Source organism: Watersipora subatra, chromosome 3, assembly GCF_963576615.1.
Source record: "Watersipora subatra chromosome 3, tzWatSuba1.1, whole genome shotgun sequence".
NCBI classification, from domain to species: domain Eukaryota; kingdom Metazoa; phylum Bryozoa; class Gymnolaemata; order Cheilostomatida; family Watersiporidae; genus Watersipora; species Watersipora subatra.
This window is the reverse complement of record NC_088710.1, coordinates 51,219,698-51,245,261: the sequence shown is the minus strand read 5'-3', so window position 1 is coordinate 51,245,261 and position 25,564 is coordinate 51,219,698. Positions and strand designations below refer to the sequence as shown.

Here is a 25,564-nt window from a genome sequence, read left to right as displayed (position 1 = left end):
AGGTCAACCTAATAAGGATATCACGCACATTAAGCCATTTTCTTACCTACCTTATGTATTAGCCTGCCATTTCCAGTGATGTGTACTTTTAATTTGTAATAATTAGTTTTAGCACTCATACATACGCTTAAATTATAGGGAACAAACTTTCACACTATTTAAGACAAAGTGTACAAGCTCGACAAACACATCCATAATATGTGATAATTGTAAAATTTATAGTGGTCAATCTATGTGCATTATATTCTCTTTTATAATAAAAATATTGTAATCGTCATCCTAAAATGGCACTGTGGTTTGTTAATGCTTCATAGCTGTCATGGAGACCACACTTTTTTCATAACTAGCGTTACCATGAAATATGAACATCACTTACCACCAGTGCACGAAACCAGTAAGGTTATAGAAATTATGATAAAAGTGATTCCTGTCAACAAAGAAAAAGTATGATTTGCTTATCAGAGTAGTATGGCAGCCTTGCCATCTCATTAAATAACTTTTGAATCAACAATATGCATTTCTGGTTATATCTGTGTGTTTTATTTTAGGTACTCAAGCCTTTTTGTGACTTGAAGCTCAAAACCTTCTTTCATCAACTCCCATAACTTACACAGCGCTGTTTCCTCTATTTATCCTTGCCTGTGTTTTGATCTTGTTGAACTGGTTATTATGAATCCACTCAGCACCACTTCATATCGGACTCACCAATGCTGCAATGCATCTCCACATATACATGCAGATACTACAGTGAGTTGATACCGAGCTTTCTCTTTCATCGTGACAAAAATAACAATCATTTTACAACAATATGTAAGTAACGCTTTGTGCTCTAATGCTAGTGTCCTTAAGCAGCATCTTTAGAAATTGATTAGCTAGAAATTTAATTGTATTAACCAATAATAATATATGGAACAATATAATAACTCTAATAATAGCAATAATGTATAATAATAACAATATAATAATAGATCTAATAATAACAATATAATAATAATATGATAATAACTTTGTAATAATACTAATAAAAACAACAATATAATAACAGTATGATAATAAGTTGACATTATAATATAATAACTCTAATATTAAAAATATATATATATAGTAAGCCTATAACTCTAGTAATAACATTATAATAATATGTATTTTAATGCTACGATCGTGCAAACTTGTAAGTGGTTGATGAACTTCTAGAAACTCTGGAGATGATTGCTGTTAGTTCTATTTGATAAAAAGTAAAAATCTGCTTGAGGGTTTCTATGTTTGTATTCTTTTACAAACTGGTGTTCGCATTAGTTTGGGCACTGGAGCACTGTCTATACGGTATGTTTTAGTTCTCAACCCAAGCAGATAGCTTCTTCATAAAACAAAACTCTAGTCAAATCTCTAAATTTCAACTGAATCCTTTGCGGTTCCACTTGTTTTACAAGGCAATTGTTGAAATTGTGTACAACAGTGGTTGTTATGAAGAGTTGTTCATGAGCAAACTTCAAAAATCTTGTATATGCAAGCAGGTCTTCTGATCCTAGTCCATATACACAACTTTCCATCAACTGTGAAAGCACTTGGGATAGCTCAATTCTTTTTAAGCGAAATATCATATTAAAGCTCCAAGCTTGCGAAACTTAATAACAAAAACAAAAACTAAATAATTTTTTTCACTCTTTCAAAGAAGTGATGTTTAAAAAAAAAGAAATGATTGCAGTACACTGAGTCTGACAGAGAGTGTGTATATTTGTTATGAACAATAAAACGATTAGTTTTAGTGTAAAGCTCTTGTTGCTGAGAGAAGGATTTCTAGCTTTGCCTGTTTTTGATCCTTTGTTACCGAGAATTTCAATCAGTTTGTCGTTATAAACTAATACTCTGTCAGCAGCCATTTTTCGGTCGATTGAAAGTACCCTCGGTATTTCAGCCATATCTCAAGCACTAGTAAGCCAATAGACTTAAAACTTTGCAATATACTGAAAACCTATTACACACAAAGCGACCGATATTTTGTAATCTGAGGTAAACCGAACGTACAGAAAAACAAAGTGAAACTAAAGAGCCGCGTTTACGCGAGTGTTGGATAATTTGGGCAGACAATTTCCCAAATTATCATGAAAGCAGGCTTCAAAGTGTTAAAACCCAAACGCCATTCCCTGATGATCCCTCTACTGCAGCAGACTAGTGTGCTAACCATGTTTGCCAATTCATGGTTCAGCTGTTATGGGTCAGAATAAAAATAGATGTTGTAAAACCATTTCAATCTTTGCTTGTGCATGAAGTTATCCGCTTCACCATTCTATTAAAGGCAGATTAAACATTTCTCAAGTTTGCTCTGTGCCCTGTAACTACTAAACATAACATGAAGAGAATCAGTTGATGTGGGGGAATGTTAGACACGCCTTTTACTATAACTAACTAATGGAATCGAGATGATGTTTCGTTCTTTATTCTGTAAATTTCTTTATACATGTATATACCTTTATTAGTCATTACTATTACAAACACCCAAAGTGTATTTTTTCAAATATTGTCACAGCGTTTCACATTACCAAAACCTGATCGGAACCTGGTATTATTCGTTGTAATGATAAATGGAACTTTCGTCTCTTCTTTTTAGGGCATCTATTTCTGTAGGAAAAAGTGGAGATGGCTATATGCAGTAAGCAACTGTGCTATACTCTGCTATTATTTATATAGCCTGTAATACTGAAGCCTACCAAGCCCTAGTTGATTTACAGAACGAAGTTAAATTTATTTGGGCTATTCAGGACAACAGGACAGTCGCCCAAGGTTGGTTGTAATGGGTTTCCCAAAATGAAGTTGATGGGTTTGTCTTTAGACTTGGTGAGACGTAAAAGGATATTTTTCTATGTTTTACTATTTTGAATTATTTTATATTGCACCAATGTTCAGACTGATACATCAATCTAGGAGCACGATGTGAATAAAATAAAGACATTTTAAGCATCCTTGGATGAAAGTGTGTTTAATCACATTAAGAAATATTTGTTAACAGCCGGAGGTGATTCAAGACAAAATAAAGAGATCATGGAGTGAATCTCGCTTGTTAAAGCAGGCTATATAAGGTCAAGGACAGATAGCATTAGGTACAATTTTTCGATCTCTTTGAATTTTTCGAAGCCAATAAAGATGGTCTTTGAGTGAATATGCAGTAGGTATGTGAAATGTCTTTGTTTTGGGATTTGCAGTGTTTTGCTGTTTTTTTTTGTTAAAAAGTACATTTTCACTGATCACGCTTTTTGGTCATTGACCTCTCGTGTCTGAAATGTTTTGTCATTCTCGTAGCATCTAAGTCGCTTCTAAAGGCAGACTTACAAATCCATTTCCCTTCATCACTTTGAGGATCGTAAATTGGTTATCAACCTCTTCTCATTACTACCCTTTACTTTCATCTAATCATATTTCATGCAGGGTGTTTGATGCTGTCGGCAGCAGATGCAGGTGGTAGCTGCATAGATATACATGGATAGTTAACTACATCATCTCTTTAGTACAGCTATCCGTCGCTAATAGTTCCTTGCTCCCTCCCCGCCGTCGTCTTGGAACTTACACAAAGCTGGCCCCTGATTAAATTAGTGCATTTGTGTAGATACACTATGTTGTAACCTTGCAAGGCTTTCTGGATTTCTTCAGCTCTTAACATGCTGAGACAGCTCTATGAGTTTCTCACAGTTTATCAATACTTCTGAGCTGAATGAAGTGTATTGCTCTCTGTCTTCCGACTTCTATCACTCCTTTTCTGTTTGTGCTTTTGATTGTGACAAACATCTTCTGAATCTGTTTAACGGACTTGTATAGTTGAGTGAAAAATCTATAAGCTAATGGCGTGACAGTGTACGACAAGTTATTGCTTTAAAGTAGCTAGCTCATAATTCTTTGTTTAGCTTCCCTCTTGACAGTTTATGCTTTCTGTAAACGGTTTCTGTTCAACATGTACATTGGTGCGATGTTCACTTTATAAACATCTTGGTAACATATAGTCAGTGCTTGACTTGTGATCACCTCAACTTATGATTAACTTCGTATTCTGAGGGTTACTCTAGGTAATAGGATATCGGATTATGCATTAAGTTTGTTGTTAGTTGATTGTGTAGGTGTGGCTTTGTTATCGTCCTTTATTGGCCTGATGTTAAAGATTTTACTAGATTTTATCAGAAAGTGGATATTTTAAAATTATTTTAGAATTTGTTTCTTGTTTTAGGTGAGTCGACTGTCAAGATGTCTCAAGATTAAAATGTAGAAAACTGGATCATGGTTAAAACGCTCAGAAGAAAAAACGTGCTCACGCTTCTTCCAAAATGACGTCAATAGTAGCGCTTCTTGTTTATATGGTCTCTTCTTTGCTCAATCATCAGGTCCCAGTATTCATGTTTACACAGCGTTTAGAGAAAAACAATGAGACCAATGCTAGCCACCCTATCTTTAAATCGTTTGAGATATTTATAGCAATGTATCTGAGGCTATAGTTGAAGTTATATGCTAGAACCTGTTATATATCAAAAGAGGTTCATAACACTGCAAATTTGAATGCAATATCCGATGTCAATAATGAGAGGGACATAAGATACGTATAGATAATTTTGTTTATCTTTTTATACATGATGTTAGTATAATATATTATCATAATAATGGTAGACCATACATTTCATATACATGAATATGTCACACTCGGATATGGTTACTTGCATTTCCGTATCCATTGCAAGTCCATTGCACATCCATTCCACATTCAGTGCAAGTATCCATATCTACTTGGACATGGATACTTGCACTAATCGATATGGTAGAATTGTGATAAATTTATGGGCCTAACACCACTTTTTTTTGCTATACGCAATGGCTATCTGTTCAGTAAAAGCTCTTGATCAAAAAATGGCCTGAACTGACATGTATGATGCTAATTGTTTTCCTAGCAAACGAGTGTTCTTGTAAATCAACGAGTCTCCACATTGTCTGCTCCACTATCCACAAATTATTTTTCATCATACTTATTTGATTTAGTAGCTACTACTATCTACAACTGACTCAAACCACTGAAATGGTTGTAATGATAATAACAGAAACAAATAACTTCTTTGTTCAACGGAAACGCAGCCTTAGCTGTGTCTTGGTTTGAGCAAGACACAGCTAAGGGACAGTAAAGGACTGTCCCTTGCTTTAGCAAGACACAGCTAAGGGACAGTAAAGGACTGTCCCTTACTGTCCCTTGCTGAGCAAGACACAGCTAAGGGACAGTAAAGGACTGTCCCTTACTGTCCCTTGCTGAGCAAGACACAGCTAAGGGACAGTAAAGGACTGTCCCTTACTGTCCCTTGCTGAGCAAGACACAGCTAAGGGACAGTAAAGAAAGATGAAACATGCTGAAGGCTTTTGTCAGTATTATCATTCTGATTGGAAGTCATCTACTCCGCCTGCTGTACTATTCTGGCTAAAGTAACGAATTGCTCTGTTATTTAAATGACTTTGCACAATGTAATACTTGATAGTGATCATCGATGCAAACTTCTCAGTTTTGTTAACATGAAAAATCATTATATTAAAGATGCTGGAGAAGTCCTTCACTTTGCTGAATACCCCATTCACCGCAATACCTATTAGTCATAATAAAGAGACAGCAATTGAAAAAGTGCAGTATTGATAACAGTGACGTAGCTTTCATATCCTTGCACAGGAAGTGAAGAAACAGTTTGTAATGACTCAGACACCGGAGGAAGTACGAGTGGCTCCGATTGTGACAAGGATGTATCCTACAAGGCATCAGCTAACAGGTGCTCTTTCTCCTTTGCGTTTCCACATGAATGCACACAGTGTAATGTATTCATTTTTACACTACATTTGCATGTTTTCTGGAGTGCAGTTGCTGATCAGCCGTCGTAACATGCGCAGAAGGACAGTCAAAAAGTCATGGGAATTTCGCTCATTGACTTTTTTTATTGTGTATGTAGTTTCTTTGGTTTGATATTTCTACTAATGGACGGACCATACCTGTAGTATTGCATGATAATGTAGAACAGACTGTTTCTGTCAATTCAATAGGTCACTTTGGATTATTCTCTTCATTGTAAACTACATTAGACTACGAAACATCTAAAAACTATCCGCTGCTTACATAATTAACATTTTTATGGCTATCTAGCGAAAGTTGGGGAAAAGTTGTTGCGCTACCGACTAATTGTGTTCTCTTACCATCGGGGACCATATTTAGTGAATATCTAAAGAAGGTTCTAGCAGGTCCTCGTCCCCTGAGCGCTTGTTCATAGCTCTTAAGACCTTTAATAATCTCCCTCGCCTTTTCATATGATTGACACGTTACGTCTCTGATGATTAACTATTATATTCTATGACACTGGCAGCGACCTGTGTCGGCTCTGTTCACCAGTTGCGAAATAATCGACACAGCATTTAATAAAATCTTGCTGAGCAATCTTTCCTTGTCGTTATAATGGTCTACGAGAGTTCTATATATTTTGATAGTTCAATAACGTCACATTCAGCTTATATTAAGCTGACTTGTTCAGACACATTTGATTGACAGGAAGGAAAATAACTGGAATATCTGAGATTAGGTTTATTGGCATTTGCCACGCTTGTGTTTACTGCGGGATTACGAGACACGTGAACGATCTTTTTTCTGATATTTTAATATTGGCCGTGCATCGTCAGCAACATCCCACACAATCAATATTTTCTAGTCTGAAAATGATGACATTCAAAATTTTTACTAAAAAGCTGAGATTGTTCAAGCCTAATTTTTTGGGATAAACCCACAAAGCATGCCCCTCAGAAAGTTGCTAGCAACAGCTGAGACTTGACGTAAATTTAAATCACCTAGTTGTGCCTTGGTGATTTAAATTTACACCTATTAATTCTGTCAGACTTATTTTATCACAGATAAATAGATACTACGTACAAACCCAGCCTGGCCGTGTATAGATATACCATTAGAATATTGTGAAGTTGATCGTTTATAAGAAGATTTTGGTATTTTCACACATCAGTTATTGACTACAAACTCAAATCTATTGTAAGGGTTATTGTACTGACTAATACAATTGTGTTAGACTAGTCACCAATGCATATTACAGACACTGTTCAAAGTACTTGAATCTAGCCTTTGTGTCCGAGTTCTATCTTCTTTGTCCCCTATTGTTGCATTGTAAAAAGGCGGTAATATTTCATGGATTCCTCATATTTTAGGACATTTGGTGCTGACAGCGTATAGGTATATTGTTATGTGTTCTGCTTTATACAGCTAGAAAACCAATAATGCGTTTGCACATTTAAAAAAAACTTAAAATTTAAGAATTGTAGTGATGTAATCATATAACATGATGTAATTATCAGCAAACATGTTCTCATAATAACATATTAAATGTACAGTCAAACCTTGACATAGGAAGTAATCTGTTTTGATATTTGCTACTTTGGAGTGAGTGTTATTCAGAGACAAAGTATGTCAAATAATTATGTATAACATTCAAACAAATGTATTATATAAAATGATGTGAAAACTAAATGTAAAAGCGTAAATTGTATAGAAAAGCAAAATTACTAAACTAATCATCTATAAAAAGGCTTTTAATGTTACTTTACCTAGAGACATGCGGAGGCTTAAAGTGAGTCATAGAAATACTTTATTTGGACTTACTTTAGATATAATTTGAATTAATATGCACTTTTTATTATTGTGATGTTTTATATTTAATCTCTACGAGCTTGTTTACTTTTACGCACAAAACTGTTGAGTATTAACAAATTTTGGATGTATGTTCAAAATTATTTCTCATGTCAAAGCAAATATTTGCTCAAATTTATATCATGTCGAGAAGTTATATATATATATATATATATATAACTTCTCGACATACATGAACTTCTGACATATATATATATATATATATATATATACATATATATATATATATATATATGTAGATGTGATTATAAGTAAAGGTTTGCTTGTATCATATGAAGTTTAGACTAAAATCATCAGGGACTCCTATTGTTAATGTGCGATCACATGCAATATAGGTGACACATAAGTTATGTTTATGATTGAGTAAGTTTTGTGTTGGGAATTAATATTACTGTCATCAATAAATTACTCACACAATCGAAGACGATGACAAGCTCTCAAGTTTGAAAGTGTTTAAGCATGATAGTATTATTGTTAGAGCTCATTGAAAGTGTTTAGACTTTATAGAATTATTGTGAGAGCTCACTGAAAGTGTTTCAACTTGATAGAATTATTGTAAGAGCTTATTAACGATGTTTCAACTTGAAAGACTTAAGGTGACTTATGGTCACTTAAGGTGTTTGAACATGCTAGCAGAAAGTAAAGTAATAAAAATAACACTACATTATGTTTTAATTGGAAGGGTTTAAAATCTTTTTGCTCACAATGTAAGGATTCTGCTGATAAACTGAAAAACTGAGAATGGAACACTGGTTCTGATGCTGAGAATATGCATATCAAAAATTGATAATTCATAAACAGTTTTAATTCACTACCTGAAGTATACATGTAGGTCACTCGGGTAGGGCCTGTAGTCGGCATTCATGTTCCCATGATACAAAGATGTCGAATATATGCCATAGGACGTTATGGTTGCAAGCACTTGGGTACCTCAGGTTTCATTGTTTCATAGGGCAGATCTTCAGCAGGCACCCCTTAAGATCTGTTACGGTTTTGGTAAAGATTGCTAAGAAATTTTTCGACTAGCTCGTCTTTCAAATTCACTGAAAATTTCTTAACGGTGGCCACTATTAATGTTTGAGTGAGCTTTTTCAAGGATATAGAGATATTCTTACGGTAAGTATAAGACATTTTGGGCCCAATCCTTGTTTCTTATAATAATGTTGTATCGTTACTTTTACAGTTTTTGTGGGTAACCAGAAATGTGGTCCTTCCTAAAGTGACTAGAAATAAAGATGAGAGCAGCCGTGGGCTAGTAATCTAGAACACCTGACATGCAACAACAGGTTAGGTTTAATACCCAACAGAGGCCACTAGTATACTGGTCGCAGGAATGACATCCAACCTCAAATTACTCTCTGTCACTGGACACGTCTACCGTCGTGGACGTTTCCTTGTCACTGAACTCACAAATGTCCAACCAAGATAACAGAGCCATTGTTTATCCAACAATGCTCTTGAAAGCAAGCACAACCCCTGCCAGCAAACATCATACTTGAACTTAGAGGGATTGCTCGCAGGCACGCAAGCACATATACGACAAAATAAAAATGGTTCCCCATCACCTACTAAACTGACCTATGAACTAGACATATGGCGATGGAGTATTTAGCCATCATCTGCTTACCATATTTTTAACCAAGATTAAAGAATGACTATTAAAAAGGTATAGCTGCACACAAACTAGAGTATCACTAGTTGCATTTCAGGGTACTAGCTTGAAGGCATTGAATTCTAGCCGCTTTTAGGTACGAGTCATTCCCTTGCCTATGGCTGGTGTGTGCTTGTTTAAAATTGATATAATTTTAGCCTGGGAATTCTAAAAACAATTTTTATCTCAGATAGATTTTTATCTCTTGGGCTTCTTATATATGAAACAGAAAAGCAATTTGTTTGTGCTGTGAAACAACTGGTAGAACATAAAAGGCGATTTCGAAATACTTCTTACGTTCCTGTTAGCTTTCATCTGTGGGTGAATGTATCATTCTGAGTAAAATCTATATTTCTTGCTCTAGGTTTATAGATTCTCTATACCAATTTACTCTACGCGATTTGTTAGAACTTTTGATGTATTTACTAATTAAGCTCAAGTGTACATGAAGTATATTAAATGTTATGTCTAATGTTTCTACTTTATTTTCTACTCTGGTATACTGGTTTTACAATTACAGCATCAATAGATCAGCATCTACAACAACCCTTTAAAATCTTTTTGAAAGCAGATCTAAAGTCTGGTCTAAATATAGTATAAATTAAAGGATTGAGCATGCTGTTTGAGTAACCTAGCCATGTAACCACCTGTCTCACTTGCGCAACAGACTTTGTTTTACACCGCTCTCCACAAAAAGGTACAATAACAGCGAGTACAAAGAATGGCAACCAGAAAGTTACAAAGATGCCCGTAATTATTAAAAGAGTTCGCATGGCTTTTCTTTCACGTTTCGCGGCTAACTTCTGCTGTCTTGTTAGTTGAGGTGGGCTGGCTTTCTTTTGAACTTTAGGGCTCGCCGTTTGTCTCATGGACACACTTATTTTGCTGACCGTTTTTCCATTGATGAGCTCAACTTGTAGATCTTCATTGATGTTTCTGGCCTCTGGAAGAGGCGGTGATGTTCCTTTGTTTAAGTTTATGGACTCGCTCATTTCTGTGGAAGTAGAAAGCTTTGTTGGAGTCGCTGGTGCCGATGTACTTATCTCTTGGTCTATTAGAAGATGTCGCAGCTCTTTTGTCTTACACGCCTGTTTAAAATTCTTTTTTCGAACGGTTGCCTTCACAGCGGAAAACACATTTATATAGATGACAATGATGGCGATTAGCGGACCATAGAATGCACATAATGTGGAATAAATAGTGTAGCCTTTGTTCAGGCTGATGCTACAGAGACCTTCTTCTTGGATGTCATTAGGCCATCTAATAAAAGAAGTCAAGCCGACTGCCAGTGACCAAAACCAAATTAGAGGAACACCAACACGGCAAGAACGATCATGCTTGGCGTGTCGTTGGCTATATGTCGCATCGGTAGCTGTCCAGTATCGGTCTATGGCAATAAGCAACAAGTGAAGGATACTGTTTGTGCATAGCGAAACATCGATTGTTATGAAGAGCTTGCAAACTAAATCTCCAAGAAGCCAGCACTCCATGATGCTATCCAAATATGCGAGAGGCAACACCACGAGGCCTACTAGCATGTCAGTTACTGCCAAGGAAGCGACTAGCCTGTTTGATGAACTCTGTAGTTGGTCAACTTTTGCAATAGCAACAAGAACAATAAGATTGCCGATGTCTGTAGCTAACATAACTGGCAGTATTATCATGCCAATTGCGACAGCTCGTTCCAGTGGAACAAACTGGTGGGATATTGGTAGGTTTGTAGAAAGATTAAATAAAGCCTCCATTTCACTAGACATGGATACTGGCAAAGGCTCTCCTTTGTTATCCATGACCATTCTTCACCACTCTCCGTTAAATTTATACCATTAGATCTCTCACCTATAACATCAACAATGTGAGTAAACAAAAACTATTGTCATGATTAACCACAAAATTATAACAAAAGTAGCCATCTGATGTAGACAGACTCTAAAATTTACGTCATACGAAATGCAAAACATCTAACAGTTATTGTTATTCTCGAAAAAGTGGTGAGATATTACTGTCTGATTGAAATGATGTATTATCTAGCCTATTACTTTGATACACGGCATATTACAAAGATGTGTTTGCTCACACATATGAGTTTGTGTGCAAACTTATGTGTGATCAGTACAAAGATTATTTGATTAAACTACAAGCAATGCTCATTTGACTTGTACAGTGTTGCATATCCTTCATGACTGCACTCATCTTCATAGGTAATTTCTTCTAAAAGAACTTACCTTGATAGTGCTGCCGTGTGTTGATAGTGTGGCAGCTAAACTACTTGGTCTTCAGAAGCATGCACGCAAATAACTGCATCATCTGCAATACCTAGCTTATGCAAGCAGTGATGAAGTCTTTTCTATATATTTATAGGTAAAATGTAATCCAGATCCTCCAATCAGAGCACACAATTTAATTATAGTCTGTCGCATTCAGCTCACTAAAATCCAATAAATGTGACTAGAACAATTTATAACCAAAGAGCTCTGTATGATCTGCTGTATTCTGAAACAAATTGCAAAAATAGGTACATACAATGTTACTCTTTGTTTTTTGGCTGTTTGTCGAAATCGCCAATGACTGCATCATAGCGATGCATGCTTGGGTCACGCAGTATGGTAGAGAAGAGGTGACCCAGTTCTTACTATCTTCCACTTCTGGAACTGTCAGATTAACATGAAGGGATGCATTACTCTACACATTCAGAAAATAGAGAAATATTTTAGCAGGTCGTCTTCTCTTCATTGTTTGTTAATGTGGTGCATAGCAACCTGACCAGATTGGTAATGCTAACAGCTATGCAATTTTAAAGTTAGCTTCACGTTGAACATTATTGCAATTGTGCAATAGAATTAGCTTTGCATCTGTGATTTGGGCATAGGGCGACCACCAGTATTGTCCTTTGCGTCAATAAATTTAAAAACTCAAAATCAAATAGACAATTTTGATGCGACCAGTATCCAAGGTATTGCTAACTCAGTGAAGAAAGGGTTAAAAATATGTCTGGAGAGATATACAGGTGTTGCCAACCTACAAATTATTTGCTCTGAACAATTTTTACAAGACCATACCAATGTGCACAGTGGTAAGGCGTAACCATGTCATAACATTGAATTGGGAGGATTGTTTAACAAGGGCTGCAAGGTAATAGTATACATGCTTTGAGGTAAAACTGCCCACCTAACCCCGAGATAAGTTTTTTGCCAAGTGCTTTCAAATCCACCATTTTTTCATACTAGTGAACATTGTAAACACATTTTGTTCATTGAATTTTTTCAAAACAATTTCTGTGTCACATAAGCCTTAATTGATGTTGACAATCGATTAGACTTCATATAAACTTGCAGTGGTCACTACAGCCAACTGAAAGATGGGTCAATGTCTTTATTTGACAGCAATAAAAGCTGTCACAAAGCTACTTAAATAAAATACCACTAGTTTATAAACTACAAGAAAATGTTAAGATTTACGTATTTTACTCGTCGTTCACTCTAAGCTTCGCATAATATATTTACAACAGCATTAGCTAAAGGTAGCGAAAATCATCAATGACCCAAGAAAAAATGTGGAAGGTCCAACATAGTTATGACAGGTCTAGAGGGTGAATCATTAGCCCACCTGCAACTGCCAACAAGTTAGCAAACATTGTTACCGACTGTAACATCATGCTTTGAAGAATTCTCCATGCCACCATTTTAGGTTATGGTAAAATTAGCACAAACATCTTTATAGTGTTAAATAATATACTCTCAACACAAGAAAATGTCAAGACATCCAAGCACTTAGCATTAGAAACCAGCACAACTACAATGGTGTCACTCAGTCAAGGTCATTGATATCAGGGAGCTGATATACGGCTGGCAAGCGGAGATATCACACAGGATGTGTAGCAGCTGTGGACCGGAGCAGCAGATTACCTAAGAGGTTGCATGACAACTGCCCGATATTACTGACCGCAGCAGTGGTCTAGTGTGAGCAGAGAGCAAAACTAGACACGTAGATCAGCGTAAATAAAACAGGCCTTTGTAAAAATAGTTTCAGTGTATATTGTTTACAAGCATGCGAAGTTGTGCTCATCTCGACAGCAACTTGGCAAATGACTCAGCGACACTCCCACACCCTTATAGTTTGATCAACGCTGCCAGTGATAACGTAGGGAGCATTTCTATGCATATCTGAAAATATAAGAGAGAGATTCGTGTGAGTCAAGTGTTATGAGAACATTATCTCACAAATAAAAGGCTAATAAAGTTCACAAACATGCGCAATGGAATCAGCTCCGCTGAGTGAACGTAACTTGATAGCGAGCAATTGGTCAATAGCAATCTAAGTAATTATCGGTTTCTTACAAATGGTTAGTCATTAGCTAATGAGAAGCTATGCAGCGGAATCTAACCAGATATGGAATGAGGCTATTCACATTCCCAAAGGCTAAAACTCGGGAGCGATTTCATTAAAAGCTGGTGAGTGAAGCTCCTGATCAGAGCCTTAAAGCACAAGAGTGAGACATCAAAAAAGACATATCTATTCTACCTGAGTGAGCAAAGTATTAGATAAATGTCGATTTTACAACATTAAGATTAATGTAATATCATAGAAAAAATCATACAATGGCACACCTTTTGAGCTTTTTGTCTATGAGTAACTAAAATTGCATAGCCAATGTAACAGTTGGAGAACACGATGCAAGACTAAATTTTGGAACAGCAGAGCAGTTCCCGAACTGGTAGGAATGTTTAAAAATAGTGAAATTACTACATGTATATTTCTCATATATAGTAAAAATGTCATTGTTTAGCAGCAGTTTAACTGTGAAATGCACATTCAAGCACTGTATCTCAAACACATGTAAGAAAACAACCTATTCTAATTTACATATACATGATAGTTTTGTTACAGTGACACGATTTCAGCAATTTTATTAGACCCAAAAATGAATTTAACATTGCAGTAATGTAATAGCATTCTTCTATGCAATTATTGCGCTAGGTATCTATATGCCTGTCTGTGCCTCAATATGATGTAGGATCACCACATAGTAAATCTGTACGCATCCAATGAAGCACTATCTAGCAAGAATAACAACAGTATTAAAAACTTACTATTGGCAGATTGAGCGGAAAGAGAATGTATGAACATTTATACCTTTAATACGGATTTCCATAATATTTAGTGAGGAAAAAAGGACCCAATGTGTTGTTTGCAAGTAGGTACTTACAAATGATTCTCTGAAGCTAAATAAGTTGAAGGAGCACTTGGTCCAAGTGCATCCCTCAGAGAACGATTACGACCAAACTATAACATAGAAAAACTCAAAAAAATAAAGACTAGATAAGACTGGTTCATTCCAGCAAAAAAATGATAGAGCTGATGGAGATATGTTGTTTCTTTGGAGATATAGCCAAGCCAAAAAAAGCCACACACTGTTGGTGAAACTTTGATCAAGCCGAGTGTTCTGAAAGTGGCAGAGATTCTATTCAGCAAGGAATCTTCAAATAAGCTTGCAGTAAATTCTCTCAAATAATAATGTTCAGAGGTGAATTGATGATATGACTTTTGATATAAGAGAGCAACTAATGGCAGAAATCAAGTTTGCTACATTTGGCTTTCTCTCCATTCAGTTGGCTGAATCATCAGACAGCCTCTTGTGCCCAGTTGATAGTTTCCGCACGATACACTCACTCTGGGGCAATTAAACAAGAATTACTATTTTGTGAACAACTGGGAACAACCATGAAAGCTCCTCTCAATGAATGAACCCTCTGTATTTTTTAAAAAAGAGCGAATAAATTAGAATGTTAGAGGTTGTCGCACAGATGGAGCACCTGCAATGTTTTGATCAAAGCCTGGCTTGCACGTATTGGTGAAAAGTCTGTCACCAGATAGCAAAGGTGTCCATTGTGTGATTCATCGACTGGCTTGAGAAACTCTTCCTAAATCTCTGCAAACTGTATTAAACCTGGCAATACAAATTGTCAGTTTTATTATGAGTGGAGAATTCAATGCGTTTTCAATTCAATTGCTTTTCAAGGTATTTTGACAGAATTTAGATGCAGACCAGCAAGTCGTGTTGCATCATACAAATGTGAGTTGGCTGTCTAAAGATAATGTAACACATTGTCTTTTTGAGCTTATAGAAGAATTATGACTGTTTTGAAAAGATCAGGGCAAAACAGAATAGTGTTCATGACTGGACATCGAGCAATGAATAATACGCTTGCTTATCTGGCTGACATATTTGAAAACCTGAACAGATTTAACTTACAGGTGCAAGGTAGAAGCACAAACAATGCAAAATTCAGTGACTCCTTGAAGGCATTCCTTGAAAAGCTAGAGAAGTGAAATAAAAACATCAACAGTGGTAATACTGACATGTTGTCCTGACATGACATTGTCTTTCCTGGGAACGAAAAGTGATTTGGTGCCAGATGCAGTCAATGACGAAATTTGGGACGATTTGACAAAGCTGGGAATTGAATTTAAAAGATACTGAAATTTAAATAAGTCAGCAAGAATGACCTGAGCTTGACATGAAACCCATTCAGACCATCGGTTGATAAGCTAACAGACATATTCTAGGATGAATTCATTGATTTTCAAATTGACTACAAAAATGGATTTATGGAAAAAAACAACGGAAGAGTTTTGGTCACAAATGATAACGTCGTATCCAAGAATATCTTACATGGCTTTAAAAACGCCGCTATCAGTTGTGTCAACATATCTTTGCGAGATTACGTTCTTATCCTTACTACAAATCAAGACTAAATGCAGAGACAAACTGACGGTGAGACATGAGTTACAGTCTGCTCTGACAAATACTACTCTTCGAATCAATGCACTTGTCAACTAAGCGCAGTACCACTCATCACATTAAAAAAGTATATACTCAAATAGCGGCTCTGGTTCAAAAGTAAGCAGCTGTGGGTGAGAGGTTATGGTGCTGACCATGATCAATAGGTCAGTGGTTGAGTCACATCAGGATCAATGGTGGTGTTAGGAAGAAAATCTAACAGCAATTGCTTCAGTGCCACGTCGGGCCGTCGACAACTAAACCGTCTCCCATCTGCGCTCCGGCGTGAATGAGGAGGACGGCTAGCAACCCCAGCGGAACTGAAAACGAAACTTGACAAAGGACGGAGGAGCTGCCAGCCAACAGCCAACTAGCTAAAGATGATGGTCTCAATAAAAACACTCAACAAAAAGCAACGGCAAACCACTGCTGAAACCTGACAGGAATAGTCATGGTTATAGAAAGCATTGGAGAATCATAATCACCTATGTCCTCGCAGGACAAGGTAATTAGAGAAAAAGACACACTCAAATAAGCATAATGCCCTGTTGCTTTTACTTGCTGCCTTTCACAGCTGTTACAATTTCATTATGGTAATAAACAAATACTGTCTCACTATGGTGACTACTTGATAAATTTGATGATGACGGACATGGAGCAAAAAGTTTGAGAACCACTGCTTTGGAGGTTACAACTCGGCTATGGCAACAGAGCTAGACATGCACAAAGTGGCAAGTGTTATACCTAAGGATGTGACAAAGTGCGAGTGAGCTTCAATAGTTTTAGAGTTGCGCTTATTCGCTATATCCCAGACTCGTAACGTTTTGTCATCTGAAGCTGAGAGTATATACTTTCCACCTGGATGAAAGCGTATACCACGCACCCAGTTGTTATGGCCCACCTGTAACATATAAAAATATTTTAATACAAATCAGGAGAAGGGTATTGCGTGACAAAGCAACTGCCCAATAGAAAAACATAACCCAAAACATGAGCAAGTGAAAAAATCTGAGGATCTGAGGCTTGCCAGGGATGATTGTCTGCTTACCATGATTATGATATGTATGGATAGGATGACTATGTCTGCCTACCAGATATAACCACGTAGAGTTTACTCTCACTATCAAACCAAAACTAGAGTTGGAAAACATTTTAAAATGTGTATTTAAAACCAACATCTGTCCACAATCAAGTTTTGAATACTGCAATATAAGCATTGTTGTTGTTCAAGTTTAATCGAAAATTATCATCCAAACTTTTCACTCCATATTTAACATGAACGATTCGTTAAGTTCATGGGCTTTCTTTGTCAAAGAGCATTTGCCGAAGAGCATTTATAAATAGTCATGGAGAGTATTTGGAAATGCGAGGTAATAGAGGACAACTCACCATTGAGAATAAGCATTGACCTGAGCTGACATCCCACATTTTAATCAGTTTATCCCTAGCCCCAGACACAAGGTAAGGGCCTGCAGCACTCGATTTCTACAATTGGATACAACAGCGTTATTACAGTTGTTGATCTGTGTCAGACAATCATCTATTCCCAATAGAGCCCAAATTGAGCACAGACCTAGCATATTCACGACAATGAAATCATCTCGATACCTCCAAAAGCACTTGTTCATAAAGTAAAGATAATTGCTAAACCAACCTGAAGACCCGCGGCTGAAGCTATATTGGTGTGAGCGGAGTGTGGAGCCCAAGCTATGCACTCGACCACATGGTCATGCTCTCTAAAATCTGCCTTCACTTCTCCAGTCGCTATTACCCAGACACGTACAGTCTACAATATATCCATCAAAATGACAAAATATGGCTATGGATTGGTTGAGTAGGCCAGTAGTCGCCAGCATGAACATTGGAGAAGCTGGCACTGCGATACTTTAAAACTGTAATGTGAATAATAAATATATGAAAATGTAGACTTCCTTGCCTATATCCTATGAATATAATTAACCTATTTATACAGAAGACTTCCTATAACGTAAATAATCATAATTAATAATAATTAATAATCCCTAGGGATTATTAATTATAGGCATTACATTATAGGGATTTTATGTTATACGAACAGTAACATACATGTAAATTGCCTAATCCATTACAAGATCATTCCAAACTCACCCGTCTGGCCATGCAAAAAGGAAAAACTTTACTTAACACTTTCAATTTGTGGGATGTACCATAACTGCAGAATTATTGGTTTGCATCAACAACTTTTCTCCTTTTCATGATCAATCTCACTGGTTTTATAGACCATGATTGCGATAAATTTACAACATGTTGATAAGGACGGCACATTTTTGACGTTCATTTACAACGATTTGCTTATTTTTCTAAACAACGAAGTCTATTCTGCAACATAAAGCTAATAACAAATATTTTGTGCGTCTACAATAAGGCAAAACAAAATATTTTTTATTATAAAAAGCAGTTCTACCTGTTCGTCGTCTATCACTACTATACAGGGGGTCAAAGCTAGAATTAAGATAATTTTCGACAATACTCCAACTCATGACATTAAGGCTGGTAGACCGACGCTGTAACACCTGCACCAATCGATTGCTTTTGTATTTATGAACAATTGCGCAGCTATCCTATTCGCCTTTTTATCGACACAATTAATGATTTATTACGACTAACAAGAATGTCACGAAAGTTATATATAATAAATACAACGCCAAACCCGCGGCGATTTTCCTTCCGCAACTGCGGCACAATAAACTAACATTCAAATCGATTTTGAAGACTCGCCCAACTGGACGCTTTACGTTATATGGAATCTTTTACGTAGTAGGAAGCAAAAACATCACACAAATATTTTACGTTATATCTGGAATTTACGTCATAGGAGGTATACACGTATGTAATGTACGTCATATAGTATTCAGTATGAAATGTTTGCAAGCCATGGACATGACAGTAGAAAGACAAAAATTGTCTGAGCCAGATTCTTACACATATATATGAAAGAAGCAAGTAAAGTCATTGGAACAACAGGTTTACATCTCAATAGTTTATTAAATTCTTTTCATAAGGAGGCCTCCGAATCGTTTATAAATGCTTTAATATATATAGCATAACCAAAATAGTGGAATTAAAGATGTGATTGTATCAAAAAAGTCGACCAAATGATATTAAGACCAATAAAAGACTAAAACATCAGCTACAATTTTATGTCATTTTTGTCATTGTAGACTAACCCTGTCCAGAGATATAAGCGTTTGAATGAGATCATTTTTGAAACGCTCAGATTCGAGTGAGCGATTTATTTGTGACCTGTATTATTAGTGATACATGTGAAAAGAGTCCACAAGCATTAAATATACGTGTAAGATCTCTTCTTTAGCCAATCGTCAGCACAAAATTTTTATATAGGTCATAATAAATGTTATCGTTTTGTCTGTGATCTCAAAGTTAGGAATTTTACTCAACTACTAGATCGAGCATAGACATCGATATTTACTAATATAATTGACATCGTTAATTTACTGAATTACTGGACCGACCCATTTTATTGACGAACAACAGAATTGTAACAATGCTTCCAGTTCCTGCGAAGGTGACTCGGAGTTTTAGGACCATCGGGTTGTTAAAGTTTGGAGCAGACAGCTTACGGTTAGAGTTGACAGGCGTCAGCAGCGTTATGCTGCAGAGGAAGATAAGCGAATGGAGGTAAATTTATCTTTAATTTTGAGTCTCCGATATATATACACTATAGTGTTTACAGTCTTACAGATTTTTACAGATTATATTTCCCTGTTTGAGATTACAATGTAACTTCTTGTGCATGTGTGAGTGATACGGATGCACACTGAGTTTTTCCTATGAAATAAATAATGTTGATTGTTAAATTGGCGGCTTCTTAATTAATCTATAATATCTAGCAATATAATGGCTTAGATTGATGAACAAGTGTTATATATACTTAAGGTAATAATTTTAGTACTGATGAATAAGTTTACTAATTAATCAAATTATAACTTTTTGCTATCACCAATCATCACTTCATAACTTTGTTATCGTTTCACCTAGCTATAATATCCGCTTCAATTTTTCGTTGGCAGTTTTAGCTAGTAAATTAGATTTATGATTAGAAGTTATGTTGACTTCTTACTTGTAAAAAGTGAGAAAAATCGATTGATCAATGCTCATCTTTAACTCACTGAAACAAAGCTTCGAATTGTTGGCTTGGCGTACTTATGCTTTTGTTAAACATTTATTCATTTTTAAAATTTCACTCGCATTCTATCTAACTCCGAATTTAAAAGCTTTTCATAAATACACGTTAAAACAACATATCTATGAATGACATATTTATTACGTAGTTTATTTTATTGATTACAGGATGTTTATGTGGTACCACCAGCGAAGCAGCTGTGTCAGTCTGGAAACTGCCATAAATGGGAAAGAAGACATGAATGTGTGCTGCACAAACCATGATGTTTTGTTTGAGTTTGCTGTAGTAGATTAATTTGTCCTATTATATGAGCTGAAACAATGTGAGCGGCCACAACTTGGATGGATGTTTTTAAAGCACATCAATTACATAAGTACTTTTATCATATATTTCAGTACATCAGAGTCTTGGCTTTCGAATGAGCCTATATTCAATACACAAAGAATAATAGAACTATGAAATGTTCCCACAATGTGATGTCATAAACATCATTTAGCCTTAGGTCGTCGATCCCTTTCGCTGCCACTGAGGCTGCCCTTTTCTGTGAAAATCAGTGCTCTTAAACCCAGAGAGCGCTAATAATAAACTAGCATTCTAGAAAATCAACAATGCCCGGGGATCGTGCTAACGCCCGACCAATACAAACACATGTTCTGGGTTAATAGATTTCGGGTGATTGTTAGAGTTTACTTTTTTCATCCTTTCATTCATTTTAAACATTTATAGTAATTATTATCACATTGTTTTATATGATGGCATTGTCTGTCCCATACAGAAATGATTAATAACTTGATTAATAACTGATTAGTAATTAAATACCAAAAAGAAAAAAATATAAAAATTTAAATATTTTTATTATAATCGAATAAATTACAGTATATGGAAAATAGAAAACAGGTGTACTGGACAGTTCAATTAATCACTTTGTGTATGATACTAGCTTATAGGCAGATTAAGTTATTTACAGTAGGGCTTCTCTATTTTGAACAATCCCGGAGTACAGTGAGTCAACCCCAACGATTGATTTAATTCAATTGACTTCTACAACAAAATTAAACAAAAACAGAAATGACTACTAACAACATATCTGGTTGTTAACCACCCATGATGTGATGGGTGGAATGGAATGATGTGATTAGTAATGAAATCACACCGATTAAAATTGTGAGCTGCAGTGGCCCTAGGACTATATGTAGATTCCACTCTTGCGAGGTCACACAATGCTTGAAATTAATTAGTCTCAGTCATGCCCCTCAACATCACAATAAAAAGAGAGGATTAGTGCATAATACCATCGAGAAAATATAGTATGGTGCTTGAAATCTGAGTTAATTAGTACAAAAATAATCTGTACATGGAGAGCTAATGACACTGATTCCTTTGTCATTTTCATTGGTTCTCCGGAGTTGTCCTACCTTCACCTGCCACTAGCGTCATTATTGTGGTTGATAAATATAAGCAGTAAGCGATAAAAATATGCGGTAAGAGCACACAACACCGAATATGAAAATTGTGACATCACAATTCCTGAGCCTATACCATTCAACATTTCTGCGGTAGAGCTCTGGAGAAATCCTATAAACACCAACCAATGTCTGTCTCACCATGTCAAACAATGGCTCATTTGAAAGCCAAGATATTGAAGAGCCTGAATAAGCTGAAACAGTACTTATGTAATTGATGTGCTTTAATAAAAACTCTTTGGCAAAATGAAAAATTTTTTGGCTTGTAAAAATTATATAATAAAATAATATTGTTGAAGATAATGCAAAACATGATTTGCAGAACATCATAGCCCTGCTGCCACTCGTGCTGAAATCCGGCCTGATAGATAGATTTATGGAGTGTAATCAGAGCTGTATTGACACATACTTTTGCATAGCTCATACTTTTTGCATAGTTCGACTCAATTCCAACAGACCAAATATTGAGCTCAAAAATTTTTATGCTCCGCGCGCTACTAAGTGAAAACCGATGAGTCCACAAACCGCCAACCAGGTGCAAGAATGGCTTTATTAACCCTTTGCCAGAATCGGTGGGTTGATTGATTTCAAAGAAATTGACGTTTTGCATTCACTATTTCAGTCAACTCATAAAACCATTTGTTTCATATTTGAATCAACTAATCAAATGTGACCAGTAAATTTTTTCTACATATTGGTATTAATAATGACTAGATAACGTTGACTATACATGACCTTTTTAGGGAAGCAGTTAGTTTCGCCATATATTCAAACATATTCTTTTCAAAGATGCGGCTTGCTTATTTTATTTAGTAACTAGTTTACGGTGTGGGTAGCAACTGAGAACTTCGCTGATAAAAATGCTGCGATGAAATACGTTGACTCAATGAACTAATTACCATAGACTGGCAGAATTGTAGTCGGTTAGCATGTAGAGGAAACTAATATGAAAAAATTTTAATTTCCCTTATTTGAGGTGTTTGCAACATTTATAATAATGTATCTGTAGCGAGATTGAAAATTTTTTTCTAGCAATCATGAGCAAATACAAAATAAAATATATGCCAATAGAGCCGCGTAGGACTAGACTTTTATCGCAAATAGCCGATGCGAATACGAGAAATAGAGACAGGTTGTATCACGCGTTACATCATTTTGGGCAAGTCTGAGCACTTTTTTTCTGAGCATTTTACGTCGATCAATTGTTGTCGATTTTAATCTTCAAATATCTTGACAATGAGATCGCCTCACACAACAAACAACATATTAATTGACGGAAAAAAATCAATACTTTCTGTTAAAATCAACTAAAATTTGACACAATCACATCTTTAATAACATGTGAGAACTGAGCTAAAACAGACAGAAATTCATGTGAACTGAGCGCACAGTAAACTTATCATCAGCTCATCAGATTATGTCTAGCGTTTTAACACTGTAGCATAGTCTGAGATACTTCGGGAAGGTGTGTCCCAATTTGATCCTGAGCCCGAGTAAACTCAACCGCGTAGTTCCACTCCATATTTTGCACTTCCAATTTACAAAGGATTATGAAATTCTCATCACTTTTGGGTAGTTCTTCATTAATCAAATTCATAAATTTCCAGAATCCAAAGATTCGACTATTAGTTCTGGAAATATCGCCGAAATACCGAGGGTACTACTGACCAACCAAAAAATAAAAATGGCTGCTAACAGAGCATTAGTTTCTAATGACACACTGATTGAAACTCTTGGTAATGAAGACTTAAATATACGCAAAGCCAGAAAGCTTCTTCTCCTCAACAACAGGAACTTTACACTAAAACTACATACACCCTATTTGTTTGTCTATTTTTAACAAATATACACACTCTGTCAGACTCCATACACTGCAATAATTATGTTTGTTCAGTTATCTTTAAAACATTACTTCTTCGAGTGTGATAAAAACTATTTAATTTATTTCATTTCTGTTTTTTCTTCATTGAGTGGGATTTTGGAGCTTCAATAGGATATTCAGTTCAAATGGGATTGCGCTATTCTACATGCTTTCACAGTCAATAGAAAGTTGTTATTATGGTCTAGAATAAGGGGAGCTACTCATACATACAAGATTAGATTTCTGTGTTAATAGTAATAATAATAATGTTGTGACAAATAAAAATATGAAACCAGCTCTACTGTGAATGGTTAATAAAATTTGCACAAAGGCACTTTTTAGACGAAACTAGGTAATTTGTCTCTATAGAAATCGGCCCTTGAAAACGTGTCGAATGAGCTTGTGCGATTGCGAATCAATGAGATTGTAAGATAGGACATGACACGGACAAGGCTATGAGAAAGTCATTAAATTTGAAAATGGTAAGTTGTGTTGATGTGAGGAAGACTGAAGTAGTGGAGTCTATCCTGTGCTGCCGAGTTTATTGTCAAGTTGAGATATTGACAAGCTTAATAATGATACATATGTTAGTCAATCAGACAACCAGAAATTAAAAGAAGATACTCATTATCTAGCAAAATAATAATTTCTATTCGCATGCTTGTCTGAAAAACAACCAGATCGCCATACACGACATTCATGAGAAGCTTAAGAACTCTTCATAGAGAGCAGTGAACTTATAAGACTAATTAGAAATGCAGTAGGAACAAATGAGTGTGGCCACAGCATACGGAGGTCAAAGATGTCGCCAGCTGACAGGAGTAGGGAGGCTGCTGTAAGATTTATGCCAAACTTTAAAGATTCAAAAACACTTTTTGTAATCGATAGAATTGGTTTTAAAAGCGACTGTGTCAATCATCAAATTTAAATTAAATTGAAATCGGTGAGTCAAAGAAGCGTAAGGTGCACATATAATTAATAATTATGTTAACACTATTTGCCCATCATACAAGAAGAAAGCCTTTGCAAGTCTTTTTTGAAATTCGAACATATTATGGATCCAGTTGTGAGTGCAGTAAATTTAACAAGAGCATGGAGATTGAATCACAGGTACTTAGACATTTTTTTGAAAATTTTGAGGCAGATTTTACTACACAAATGTGCACCAAAAATTAGCGCAGGCAACTAGACACCAGATTAACGCAAACTGGTCAATGACAGTGGTCTGCTGTATCATTCCCATTGACTATTAAATAATTCTACTTCTATTACTGAAAAGTTTCTCGGTTTTAAATGTACGTACTACAGGTGATTTTCACTTTTAGAGAATAATTAATGAAAATTATTTGCTTTTTTAATAAAATTATATACATTGTATATATAACTGTTTGACTTTTAGTACTTTTCAAAAGCCTACAAAAAGCAAAATGTAGATGCAGTCTTTTGAAAAATAAGATTTTCTGAATGTTTCTCTCACTTCAAACAGTTTGACCACACTTGGTGTAGACTAGTGTTGGGCCGGTATATAATTTAGTGCCGGATAGGATATCCTTGCACTTTTTTATCGGCTTTCCCGGTGTCAGTATCCTCGGTATTTACCATCTTCAGTATCCTTTGCCAACTAAGAAAGTTCGGTATTGTAATTTGGTATATGGTTTTCAGTGTGTGTTTAACTTGAGCTTGCCTACTGCCCATTTTTATATAGCGCAGGTAGGAGAATAAATCAAATATAAAACGTATAAATATATCAAATGTATCAAATATCAAACAGTGGTGTTATCAAATATAAAACGTAATATACGTTTTATATTTGATGAAATATAAAACGTATATTACGTTTTACATTTTATCAATGTAAAACGTAATACAATACTGGATACCTATAGGTAAGCGCAGTAATGTTCGTTGAAGAAAGAG

At 35.7% G+C, this 25,564-nt stretch overlaps 2 protein-coding genes and 1 long non-coding RNA gene across 3 annotated transcripts in view; 1 reads left to right on the top strand and 2 right to left on the bottom strand.

The window, feature by feature from the left end:
• The first annotated feature begins 557 nt into the window (after window positions 1-557).
• LOC137391174 (uncharacterized) lies at window positions 558-4,609 on the top strand. The gene is made up of 3 exons (XR_010978107.1): window positions 558-747; window positions 2,609-2,781; window positions 4,214-4,609. It is a non-coding gene; the product is annotated as an uncharacterized lncRNA (long non-coding RNA).
• Window positions 4,610-9,889: 5,280 nt separating this feature from the next.
• Window positions 9,890-11,155, bottom strand: LOC137390704 (5-hydroxytryptamine receptor 1A-alpha-like). The gene has a single exon (XM_068077026.1). The coding sequence runs from the start codon at window positions 11,153-11,155 to the stop codon at window positions 9,890-9,892; it is 1,266 nt and encodes a 421-aa protein (XP_067933127.1).
• Window positions 11,156-12,711: 1,556 nt separating this feature from the next.
• Window positions 12,712-25,564, bottom strand: part of LOC137392132 (lissencephaly-1 homolog) — a 31,432-nt gene continuing 18,579 nt past the window's right edge. Inside the window, exons 8-11 of the mRNA XM_068078763.1 lie at window positions 17,795-17,926; window positions 17,530-17,625; window positions 16,885-17,041; window positions 12,712-13,522 (exon numbers count right to left, since the gene is read on the bottom strand). Of these exons, the coding sequence (XP_067934864.1) occupies window positions 13,449-13,522; window positions 16,885-17,041; window positions 17,530-17,625; window positions 17,795-17,926 (459 nt within the window). The 3' untranslated portion in view covers window positions 12,712-13,448. The remainder of the gene's footprint in view (window positions 13,523-16,884; window positions 17,042-17,529; window positions 17,626-17,794; window positions 17,927-25,564) is intronic.

What these genes read in the sequence shown, in the direction of transcription:
- LOC137390704 (XM_068077026.1), bottom strand. Translation starts at nt 11,155, where the DNA reads ATGGTCATGGATAACAAAGGAGAGCCTTTGCCAGTATCCATGTCTAGT.